This window comes from Thunnus albacares, chromosome 13 (assembly GCF_914725855.1).
Source record: "Thunnus albacares chromosome 13, fThuAlb1.1, whole genome shotgun sequence".
Classification (NCBI taxonomy): Eukaryota; Metazoa; Chordata; class Actinopteri; order Scombriformes; family Scombridae; genus Thunnus; species Thunnus albacares.
Genome location: NC_058118.1, coordinates 32,381,512 through 32,394,589, shown reverse-complemented (window position 1 = coordinate 32,394,589; position 13,078 = coordinate 32,381,512). Strand labels below are relative to the sequence as shown.

Below are 13,078 nucleotides of genomic sequence, written 5' to 3'. Positions count from 1 at the left end.
ACGTCTGTACTTTGATCCTTATAATCTAACACTGATTGACAGACAACATTCCCACAAGATCAAATAGAATATAACACAGCTGTAGCAACTATAACAGAACCATAAATAAAGATGAATGTAAATAAAAATATGATGCATTGATGCTCTGAAATACAAACATTCATGTGATCTTGTGGCTCCTTCTAATCTCCTCGGGGATAAAAGAGAGAGAACACGTTTAGTGTCTGACAAACTTCACAAGTTTTGTCTCCACTGATATTTGTGAAAATTGTTGCATCAGTATCTTTATGTTTATTCACTAAATCATCAGTTGAAATACATGTCAGGCCTCTAAGTGTGATATGCTGCTTAACTGTTATTAATCAATAAAGTGTCATTCAGTACAATCTCTAATTAAAACAGCAAAAAGTACAAATGACTCCATAGAAAACCAGAGTCCTCAGACTGATGATGAAGGACTGATGAAGGAGAATCAGCAGCAGTTTCTCTCTCTGTGTTTCCTCTGCAGGTGAAGCTACAAAGACTCTGTGACTGGATGTGGATCTGAATTCACCTGGTGAGTATTTTTATTTCTTCTGCCACACAGCTGACTCCACCAGCAGCTCATCTCCATTAAATGTGTTCTATAGTGGTAAATGAAAAGCCAACAGAGAACTGGAACCTTCTGAAAGTAAAACATGAAACATTAAACCTCAGTGGAAATGAAGAATAATGTCTTACTTTGCTGCCATCTGGTGGTTGAATCAAGAATGACGCTGTTGTAACTGCAGTGCTGGTGTGATGTGCAGCTTGTTGTAATGAATGAGCTTGTTGTTGTGTTTGTGTGAAGGTGTTTCTCTGCTATGGATCAGTGTGAGGACAGAGAGGAGGGAGTCCCTCCCTCTAAAAGGCGAAGGCGGAGGGAACATGACAGCCAGACCAAAGCTCAGAGGTGAGATGAGGATCTCTAACTGTCCATCGCTGTTCTCCACTCACATCACTCCACCATCATTATTCACACTCAGAGCTCTGTGTGTGTTGTGTTGAAGAACAGAGAAGCAGCACAGACCAGACTCTGCTGGACCTGGACCTGGACCTGGACCCAGCTGTGTGTCCATGAAGAGTGACCGGTCCATGGGGAAACCTATATGGTTTAAACCTGGACAACCTGCTGATGGAAGGTCAGAATGTAAAGCTGCAAAGACTGAACAGACTTTTCATTTCTATCCAACATGCACATTTATCAGAGCTGTTGTTGTTTCAGGATCCAGCAGCAGAGACCAGACTCTCCTGGACCTGAACCCAGCTGTGTGTCCTTTAAGAGCGACCGGTCGAAGGAGGATTTCGTTACTTTTAAAGGAGGACGTCCATCTGCTGATCAGATGTAAGCTGTAACTGACAGTAAACGTCGGGTTATGCTAGAAAAGAACTGGTTTGTATGACGTGTTGTCCGACCACGTCAGTGAAAAGCCGGCCGTCATAGAGAGGGAGGAGACGTGATAATCATTTAAATATGGAGATAACAGATCACATGTTCAGACAGTCTCTCCTGGAAGACATTCATGGTGTTGCACTCGCTTGTTCATATGAAAAGTGACATGATATGATTTATTTATACATTACAGACATAAAAAACATGTTAAAGTTAAAACACTTATTTCCAACATGGACCCAAGATGTTAAAAGACAAAACACAAGACATACAACATAAAACTGAATCACCACAAATTAAAGAAAATAATAAACGCCCACATCAAAACACGAAGTACAACAAAGACAATTTGATGGCTGAAGTAAAAATGGAATTGCAGATTTCATTATAAACCTGTGACCATGTTCCATAAATAAGTCCTGACCTGACTTGTATAAGCTCCTCTCATTTTTAACAGCTGGATGTGTAACAGGAGGCTGTTCCACAACACGGCAGCAGCTTAAAAAAAGGAACTTCTGGCTACATTATTCACTGGAGGGACTTTATATGAACACACACTGGCCCTGGTGTTATAGCCATGCTGAGTATGTTCCATTGTTATCTGTGAAGTATTGAGGAGCAAACCCATTGATAATGTTGAACATATGATGCAGCTTCTGTTGTTCTACTCTGAGCTGTACTGGCAGCAGTCCTACACTTCTGAATTCATCATCAACATGAGTTAAACAGGATACATTTAATAAATACTGAATAATATTATTTTGCATCACCTGCAGTTTGTTCCTAAATTTAGATGTCAAACCACTGAACCAATCAGAACAGGCAGAATCAAACTGATGCTGTACCAATGAGGACATGAGAAGTTTCTCAACAGAAAAGTCAAAAAGAGTCTTAGTCTGTGAAACAGGAACTGAAGTTTGCTGCCACTCTTAGATAATATTTTATCAACAACAGATTCACAGGACAGTGACTGGTCCAACATTATTCCTAAATATGAGACAAAATATTATAAAATTTCAGTTCCATTACAAAAGATTTTCAGTGTATTTGTTCTTGATGTCTTTGTTCCAAACAGGATTGACTGGGTTTTACCCAAATGTATTGAAAGCTTGTTATCTATGAGCCACTCTCTCACACTTTCTGATTCATTACTAAGAGTTGTGAATTTCACTGACATCATTCCCAGATAGCAGTAATGCAGAATCATCAGCATACAGCAGCAGCTTGCATGTCACAGCAGCTGTCGTATCATTTATATACATAAGAAATAAAAGAGGCCCTAAAATAGAACCGTGCAGCACCACACATGTAATATCCTGAGGTTCTGATAGAACCACTTCAACATCACAGACTTGAGTTCTTCCTGTAATGTAAGAAATAAACCATTTTACAGCAGTATGTCCAAACACCATGCACTGTAACTTTGACAACAGTATAGAATGATTCATTGTGTCAAAAGCTTTCTGCTAGTCAGCATAATTTCCTCCATCAAGGTTTTGTCTAATAAAATCAAACAAATGAATAAGACAGGTGCCAGTAGAGTCTGCTGCTGTAAAGCCAGACTGAAGCTCATACAACATATTGTATCTGACTAAATACTCCTCAACCTGCTCAAACACAAGACGTCCAAAAACCTAAGACATGACACCTGCCGACTTTCTCACTTTCTCACCTAAATGTCATTTTCATACTGGGAGCTGCCCACTTCAACCAGTCTGATACAGGCAGACACTGAGCAGCTCCACTGGAGCAGCTGGAGGTTGTAGCTGCCTTGCTCCAGGGCACTTCAGCAGTGTACAGTGAGGGAGGGAGAGCTGTATGGAGGGTTGTTCAGAGCTGTTGAGACTAAACCAAACTGACTGATGAAGCAAAACACTGAGCTGAAAGCTACAAACAGACTGAGCTGTTGATTCTCAGTGGGATCAGCAGGACTAGTAAAGCTTTACCACTACAGGGAGTCATCTGATTCTCTGTTCACATCCAAATATCACTTGATGGACCTTTAGCTTGTGTTTGTCTCTGTGTGGACAGACATAATGTGAACTCATTCTTCATGATTCTTCCACAGAGTGGACCAGGAGAGCTCAGAGGTTCCCAGTGGTCAGTCTGCCCAGCAGCATCAAACACCCCTGGACTCCATATTTATGGTCTGTACATGTACAACAACTACTTTTACATCTATTCTGTTCACAATCATCTCCATGCTGCACTTTGTAGACCAGTGGATTGTCAGTCTGTCCAACATGTATCTGATGTTTGCTTCATAATTTCAGTTTGATTGTGTCATTCATATAGTATTCTGTTCCAGCTGCTGGAGGAGAACATCTTCACCTTTGTGAAGAATGAGCTGAAGAAGATGCAGAAGGTTCTGAGTCCAGATTATCAAGAATGCTTAGAGAGTCAGAAGGAGGATGCGGAGGTGTTGGATGGTGAGGAGGAAGAGCAGAGGAGGAATAGCAGAGATGCATTTTTGAAGATCACACTGCTTTTCTTGAGGAGAATGAAGCAGGAGGAGCTTGCTGACCGTCTGCAGAGCAGTAAGAGGATTTCTATAAAGATTTAACATGATGGATAAATGAGACATTTACTGATATCTCAACAGATGGAGGAAAATATGTTTTATTCACTCATTCTTTGAGGGAATGAAATGTTTAAATATTTGCTTCATACTTCATTCATTGATCCTGTTTCCTGTGTGTTCATTCAGGAACTCCTGCTGGCAGGTGTCAACGTAAACTCAAGTCTAACCTGAAGAAGAGGTTCCAGTGTGTGTTTGAGGGGATTGCTAAAGCAGGAAACCCAACCCTTCTGAATCAGATCTACACAGAGCTCTACATCACAGAGGGAGGGACTGCAGAGGTCAATGATGAACATGAGGTCAGACAGATTGAAACAGCAACCAGGAAAACAGACAGACCAGAAACAACCATCAGACAAGAAGACATCTTTAAAGCCTCACCTGGAAGAGATGAACCAATCAGAACAGTGATGACAAAAGGAGTGGCTGGCATTGGGAAAACAGTCTTAACACAGAAGTTCACTCTGGACTGGGCTGAAGACAAAGCCAACCAGGACATACAGTTTACATTTCCATTCACTTTCAGAGAGCTGAATGTGCTGAAAGAGAAAAAGTACAGCTTGGTGGAACTTGTTCATCACTTCTTTACTGAAACCAAAGAAGCAGGAATCTGCAGGTTTGAAGAGTTCCAGGTTGTGTTCATCTTTGACGGTCTGGATGAGTGTCGACTTCCTCTGGACTTCCACAACAATAAGATCCTGACTGATGTTACAAAGTCCACCTCAGTGGATGTGCTGCTGACAAACCTCATCAGGGGGAAACTGCTTCCCTCTGCTCGCCTTTGGATAACCACACGACCTGCAGCAGCCAATCAGATCCCTCCTTGGTGTGTTGACATGGTAACAGAGGTCAGAGGGTTCACTGACCCACAGAAGGAGGAGTACTTCAAGAAGAGATTCAGAGATGAGGAGCAGGCCAGCACCATCATCTCCCACATCAAGACATCACGAAGCCTCCACATCATGTGCCCCATCCCATTCTGCTGGATCACTGCTACAGTTCTGGAGGATCTGTTGAAAAGCAGAGAGGGAGGAGAGCTGCCCAAGACCCTGACTGAGATGTACATCCACTTCCTGGTGGTTCAGTCCAAGCTGAAGAATGTCAAGTATGATGGAGGAGCTGAGACAGATCCACACTGGAGTCCAGAGAGCAGGAAGATGATCGAGTCTCTGGGGAAACTGGCTTTTGAGCAGCTGCAGAAAGGCCACCTGATCTTCTATGAATCAGACCTGACAGAGTGTGGCATCGATATCAGAGCAGCGTCAGTGTACTCAGGAGTGTTCACACAGGTCTTTAAAGAGGAGAGAGGGCTGTACCAGGACAAGGTGTTCTGCTTCGTCCATCTGAGCATTCAGGAGTTTCTGGCTGCTCTTCATGTCCATCTGACATTCATCAACTCTGGAGTCAATCTGCTGGCAGGAGACAGAACAACATCCCAGAAGTCTGAAACAAGAGAAGAAGAATCTGCAGAGACATGTTTCTACCAGAGTGCTGTGGATGAGGCCTTAAAGAGTCCAAATGGACACCTGGACTTGTTCCTCCGCTTCCTCATGGGTCTTTCACTGCAGACCAATCAGACTCTCCTACGAGGTCTGCTGACACAGACAGGCAGTAGCTCACTGACCAGTCAGGAAACAGTCGAGTACATCAAGAAGAAGTTCAGTGAGGATCTGTCTACAGAGAGAAGCATCAATCTGTTCCACTGTCTGAATGAACTTAATGATCATTCTTTAGTGGAGGGGATCCAACAGTCCCTGAGATCAGGAAGTCTCTCCACAGATAAACTGTCTCCTGCTCAGTGGTCAGCTCTGGTCTTCATCTTACTGTCATCAGAAAAAGATCTGGACGTGTTTGACCTAAAGAAATACTCTGCTTCAGAGGAGGCTCTTCTGAGGCTGCTGCCAGTGGTCAAAGCCTCCAACAAAGCTCTGTAAGTGCACAGAGAGTTATTTATTGATTGATTTATTGATTTATTGAAAAGATATAAAGAAGATATTATAAAGAAATATATTCAAGATGGGAGAAAAATACGTTTTTAAGTATTTTTCCACATTTGTTTTCCAGACTAAGTGGTTGTAACCTCTCAGAGAGAAGCTGTGCAGCTCTGTCCTCAGTTCTCAGCTCCCAGTCCTCCAGTCTGAGAGAGCTAGACATGAGTAACAACAACCTGCAGAGTTCAGGAGTGAAGCAGCTGTCTGCTGGACTGGAGAGTCCACACTGTGCACTGGAAACTCTCAGGTCAGAATTCATCAACCTGCACAACTGATCACCATTTAAACTGTGATTTATATGACTTGATAAACACTTGGACATTTTCTCTACCCAAATTACTTCCAGACCAGTTGTATATTTAGACCCTGTGAATAACTTTCTATTTCTATATTTTCATTTGTTTTTTTCTGTCTCCTGAAATACCAGAGAGGAGTTTTAGATTCAAAAACTGAATGAAGAACTGTGTAATTGGCCCAAAGTAACACACATACAGACAGTAATTCAGTTAACAGTGTTTTTGTAACAGTTATAGTTTCTTTTAATTTCAGAGCAGTATCTGTGCTGGGAAGATAGTGATTTTTAGGCACAATGGTGATATGACAGTGCACCCCAGCTGTTATGTGGTTAACTACCATTTAATTCTTCTTTTGTTTCATACAACTTTTAAACTCTGGATGATTCCTGAAACTGTGTGAAGTAGAGTCAGTGAGTATGAGTGAAGGAGTCAGAAATGTTTTCTTACTGTTCCACAACCTTCAGTCCTTATATGCCACATTAGTTGGGATTCCTGATCTTTATTCAACTGTGAGCATCTGATACAGAGTCATTTACCTCTGTGACATGTTGGAGGTTTGATCTTCTTACAAACTGTAGTCATATCTGTCACCTGCAGCTCTTCATCTTAGCAGCTCATTGTGGCTGCTTCCTCTTTCACTATTCTTTATTTAGACCTATTTTAAGCAGTGATGAGTTAGCAGACGCTAACATCATGTTGACTAAGGTTACAGAAAGCTGGAACTGCCTCACAATACAAACCTTACTGTGGTTTGCCATTTGAATTTAGAAGTAGTGAATGGAAGTATTAAGTTTAACTCTAAAGATTACAGAAACATATTGGTGATAATAGTAATAAACACACTACCTTCCAGTCTTGCAATGATCTTAGATCATGTGACATGTATGTTGTTTTGTGTGTCTGCAGTCTGTCAGGATGTCTGATCACAGAGGAAGGCTGTGCTTCTCTGGCCTCAGCTCTGAGGTCCAACCCCTCCCATCTGAGAGGGCTGGCATTGAGTAACAACAACTTGCAAAGTTCAGGAGTGAAGCTGCTGTCTGCTGGACTGGAGAGTCCACACTGTGCACTGGAAACTCTCAGGTCAGAATTCATCAACCTGCACAACTCATCACTATTTAAACTGTGATTTATATGACTTGATAAACACCTGGACAATTTCTCTACTCAAATTATTTTCAGACCAGTTGTGTGTTTAGACCCTGTGAATAACTTTCTACTAATATATTTCCATTTGTTTTGTTCTGTCTCCGCTGTTTGAACCTGAAATACGAGAGAGGAGTTTTAGATACAAAAACTGAATGAAGAACTGTGTAATTGGCCCAAAGTAACACACATACAGACAGTAATTCAGTTAACAGTGTTTTGGTAACAGTTATAGTTTCTTTTAATTTCAGAGCAGTATCTGTGCTGGGATGATAGTGATTTTTAGGCACAATGGTGATATGACAGTGCACCCCAGCTGTTATGTGGTTAACTACCATTTAATTCTTCTTTTGTTTCATACAACCTTTAAACTCTGGATGATTCCTGAAACTGTGTGAAGTATAGTCAGTGAGTATGAGTGAAGGAGTCAGAAATGTTTTCTTACTGTTCCACAACCTTCAGTCCTTATATGCCACATTAGTTGGGATTCCTGATCTTTATTCAACTGCGAGCATCTGATACAGAGTCATTTACCTCTGTGACATGTTGGAGGTTTGATCTTCTTACAAACTGTAGTCATATCTGTCACCTGCGGCTCTTCATCTTAGCAGCTCATTGTGGCTGCTTCTTCTTTCACTATTCTTTATTTAGACCTATTTTTAGCAGTGAAGAGTTAGCAGACGCTAACATCATGTTGACTAAGGTTACAGAAAGCTGGAACTGCCTCACAATACAAACCTTACTGTGGTTGGCCATTTGAATTTAGAAGTAGTGACTGGAAGTATTAATTTTAACTCTAAAGATTACAGAAACATATTGGTGATAATAGTAATAAACACACTACCTTCCAGTCCTGCAATGATCTTAGATCATGTGACATGTATGTTGTTTTGTGTGTCTGCAGGCTGTCAGGATGTCTGATCACAGAGGAAGGGTGTGCTTCTCTGGCCTCAGCTCTGAGGTCCAACCCCTCCCATCTGAGAGGGCTGGACTTGAGTAACAACAACTTGCAAAGTTCAGGAGTGAAGCTGCTGTCTGCTGGACTGGAGAGTCCACACTGTGCACTGGAAACTCTCAGGTCAGAATTCATCAACCTGCACAACTCATCACTATTTAAACTGTGATTTATATGACTTGATAAACACCTGGACAATTTCTCTACTCAAATTATTTTCAGACCAGTTGTGTGTTTAGATCCTGTGAATAACTTTCTACTAATGTATTTCCATTTGTTTTGTTCTGTCTCTGCTGTTTGAACCTGAAATACGAGAGAGGAGTTTTAGATACAAAAACTGAATGAAGAACTGTGTAATTGGCCCAAAGTAACACACATGCAGACAGTTGTTCAGTGATCAGTGTTTTGGTAACAGTTATAGTTTCCTTTAATTTCAGTGCAGTATCTGTGCTGGGATGATAGTGATTTTTAGGCACAATGGTGATATGACAGTGCACCCCAGCTGTTATGTGGTTAACTACCATTTGATTCTTCTTTTGTTTCATACAACCTTTAAACTCTGGATGATTCCTGAAACTGTATGAAGTGTAGTCAGTGACTATGAGTGAAGGAGTCAGAAATGTTTTCTTACTGTGCCACAACCTTCAGTCCTTATATGCCACATTAGTTGGGATTCCTGATCTGTATTCAACTGCGAGCATCTGATATGGAGTCATTTACCTCTGTGACATGTTGGAGGTTTGATCCTCTTACAAACTGTAGTCATATCTGTCACCTGCAGCTCTTCATCTTAGCAGCTCATTGTGGCTGCTTCTTCTTTCACTATTCTTTATTTAGACCTATTTTTAGCAGTGAAGAGTTAGCAGACGCTAACATCATGTTGACTAAGGTTACAGAAAGCTGGAACTGCCTCACAATACAAACCTTACTGTGGTTGGCCATTTGAATTTAGAAGTAGTGACTGGAAGTATTAAGTTTAAATTTAAAGATTACAGAAACATACTAGTGATGAAAGTAATAAAGACACTACCTTCCAGTCCTGCAGTGATCTCAGATCATGTGACATATATGTTGTTTTGTGTGTCTGCAGCCTGTCAGGATGTCTGATCACAGAAGAAGGCTGTGCTTCTCTGACCTCAGCTCTGAGCTCCAACCCCTCCCATTTGAGAGAGCTTGACATGAGCTACAATCATCCAGGAGACTCGGGAGAGAAGCTGCTGTCTGCTGGCCTGGAGGATCCACACTGGAGACTGGACACTCTCAGGTATGGATAGACAGGTGGACTCTCTCAGGTATGGACCAACTCAGTCTCACAGCAATTCATGAAATAGTCATGTAATTTAATCTATTCGTGTACATTGACACGATTTTTCCATTTATTTCGTGACAGTCAGCACGACTTTCAAACTAATGTATTTCAGGTGGAAGTAGGTTTTGTTCCTGCAGCAGGTTTTTTTCTGTCAGTTGGGACTCGGGAGCTCAGAGGCTGTATTGTTTGTTCTCATATGCTATTCATTTTTAAACTATAACCGCTACATCACTCAACATTTAATCAAAAGATTTTATCCTTGTTTTTATTTTTTTACTCTAATATTACCAGTCTGGTGGTACCGGGGTATTTTCCTCACTGTCGATTTTAATATCTTTAACATTTCTCAACACTAAACAAGAAGGTGTCCTTGATAACTCAACAATATGAAAGGTTATGACCATCCGTTTTAATTATTTCAGCTTTGATTGTGAGAAATCAAGTTTTCTTGTCAGTTTTGGACGATAGTGGAAGCAGTTCCGTTAGCCTACCCATGATCCTCAGCGACCGTTACTATGGTGACGATGCCAGCTAAAGCCATGACATAAATTATATTCAGTATAACATTATACAGTACTGAAGATTGGTGGTTACAATCAGGAACAACATACTGTACTGTACATTGAAATGTAAAGAATATATTTGAATTTGATTAAATTATTATTATAATTTGTGAGCCAACGGGCTATCTATAGGAAGGTGCAAATTTTGTGACAATGAGTATATACATATACATATATATTCTTGATCAAAGAATTCATACATTTAGACACACACACACACACACACACATATGTATATATATATATATATATATATATATATATATATATATATATATATATATATATATATATATATATATATATATATAATCAGAGGAGGCTGGTCCATAGAGGCAGAGGCGGTTGCTCATCTTCTATTTTTGAGAGGCAACAGGGAGATCAAAATATAAAAAGAATACTTGGTTGAAATAAACCATTACCAAATGTCATTATCATTTATGAAATATCTCTTCGTTGGAAGAAATCCATGATTGAAATTCTGATTAAAATGCTTCAACAGTGACACCTGCAGGGCAGGAGGAGAAAGAGCAGTGTGTGTGAGGTGGTGGTGGGGAGCAGTGGGGGGGGAGTGGGGGGCAGAGGAGGACGGACTCCTGCTGTCCTCCTCAGGGTGGATCTCTTACATCAATTTAAAGTACTTCATTTTTTTTCATGCTAATCTAAGATTGGCCAAGACACGTAAAATGATGTTCCAAGGGAGGACGTCCTCCCTAACCAATCAACAACCAGAATACAATATTGACATCACTTTGGTCCAATGATAGTTTCCAGATTTCATCTTCAGTTCTCTACAACTGTAACGTACATGAGTGTGACGAACTGATAAGAGAAGAAGAGCAGTAAGATATAGATAAATTGATAGAGTAGCATATTAGAAAATAAATTATAACTTGCAAATTACAAACTATATTTTTAAACACATCAGTAAAACATTACATCTCATTTAGGCCCTTTCAACAACCAAATTACCCTCACCGGGACTACGGTGACGTGCTGCTGCTCTGAAGTGAACTCCTCCCAACAACAATAGAAAGTTAACAACATCATTTAAATGAAACAACCAGGAGAGTTAGCTTGTTTGTCATTGTTGCTAATGATATCAGACTGGTTAACCAGCAGTCACAAAGTTCTGTTAACTAACAAACAAGATGACCAACAGCCACAAATGGATGTTATGACATGAATACTTCATCTCCATGATAGAAAGAAGAAGACATCAGATAACGTGAGTCAGATACAGCTTCTCTCTCTCTGTCTCTTTGGTTGCTAATTTCATCTCTGATGGTTAAATGTCTCTGTGTGGCTGTTGTGTGAATTTATCTCCTTAACCAGAATGCAGCAGAGATCATATAATGTGCTGTAGGTAGTTTGCTTGTTGAAGTTACAGTGAGCTGTCTGGACTTACTCATTCATGTGGAATTGATCCAGTTTTTAATTGAGTGGTTGTTCAGTCACCTGTTGATGTTGTGTGATTAGTGAATGAGTGTGCAGGAGGTCTGGCTGCTTGTTGTAACAGTTTCTTCATTGTTGGTTTTTAAGCTGAGTTGTATATTGAGTAATAAGCTTAAAGTAACTAGAATAACAAGTGTTAACATGTCAGCTTTGTAGACTATATTTTATATGTGATGCATATAGATCAGAGTGTGTAAGTTATGTATTTGATACATGCATTAATACTTTCTGATGTGAACCTACACTTTTAGATCAGTGAATGTTTTTAGTGTTCAGTCTTTCTAGTATTCAGCACTGATCTGTTCCTGTATCACATTATAAGCTTTGTGGTACTTTATATATTTCTGTATACTAAGAAAATACACAGGAAACACGTGTAAATCATGTGATATGTTGTCTGTTTCTGATGAGAACATAAATCTGTTGTCACAATAGAACAATACTATAAATTTGAATTTAACTTTGTTGGTAAAATGACACATTGTGAACCACTGCACGGCTAAAATGAGCTCTTCTTTGTTTAGAAACAATATGTATATGCTAAATGTATTTAAAGAAGCAGCCTTTTCAACACTCAGGGGTTTTTGTTTTTGAAAGCAAATAGTTTTATTGGCATATAAAACTGTCCCCCACCCCTCTGATTTCATCAGCTGGGGAACAATGATATAGTTTGATGTGGTTTGTTGTGAGATTCCATGTTGGTTTTTCTCCTGTCCTCCCCAATATTTTGAGTCACCAGCTGCCACTGATATAACTATATATATATTATATACGTTCAGACGCGGCGCTAGAGTAAATCAATAGGACGGGCATTTGATTTTCATGAGGGGGCACAATGCATTGTATATTTGTTTAACCTGTTATCAAACAAGTTGAACACAGCTTTGGACGGAGGATACACAGACCCCCGGTCCTTGTGAAAGAAAACTGAATAGTAGGTTATCATTTTATAAATCTTTTGTTTATATGTTGCAAATGTTGTTAAACTAAGGGGTCAGTGGTTGTTGTCAACTGAATGTGATGTAATGTCATTGTCATTTTGGTATACATGTTGGTGAAGAAATCCTGCTCCTAGTCTAGTTGAACTCTTGAACTTGTTTCTATCTGAGGGCTGCTTGCTGACCTCTGGGGTTAGCTAGAGATATCTTTGTCTTAAGCCTGCTGTTTTAGAGACTGTGTGGATCATGAGGTATCTAGACAAGCTAAAGTTGAAGGATGTCCATGTTTGAAGTTATTGATTGACCATGAGGTCTCTGTTAGATCGTATGACCATACTTGTTTGTAAGAAGGTGTAACAGTTTGTGGAAGTGTCTATTAGGGACCAGACTGTTTTAGCTTTCATTCTGGAGAGGTATAAAGCTGTCTGGTTTGGGTTAA

The 13,078-nt window shown here is 40.1% G+C and overlaps 1 protein-coding gene across 1 annotated transcript in view; it reads left to right on the top strand.

Moving 5' to 3' along the window:
- The first annotated feature begins 414 nt into the window (after positions 1-414).
- LOC122995883 (NLR family CARD domain-containing protein 3-like) overlaps positions 415-13,078 on the top strand; it is a 29,005-nt gene continuing 16,341 nt past the window's right edge. The window contains exons 1-10 of the mRNA XM_044371267.1: positions 415-556; positions 830-931; positions 1,047-1,160; positions 1,244-1,363; positions 3,480-3,558; positions 3,720-3,948; positions 4,119-5,919; positions 6,054-6,227; positions 8,324-8,497; positions 9,465-9,638. Of these exons, the coding sequence (XP_044227202.1) occupies positions 843-931; positions 1,047-1,160; positions 1,244-1,363; positions 3,480-3,558; positions 3,720-3,948; positions 4,119-5,919; positions 6,054-6,227; positions 8,324-8,497; positions 9,465-9,638 (2,954 nt within the window). The 5' untranslated portion in view covers positions 415-556; positions 830-842. The remainder of the gene's footprint in view (positions 557-829; positions 932-1,046; positions 1,161-1,243; positions 1,364-3,479; positions 3,559-3,719; positions 3,949-4,118; positions 5,920-6,053; positions 6,228-8,323; positions 8,498-9,464; positions 9,639-13,078) is intronic.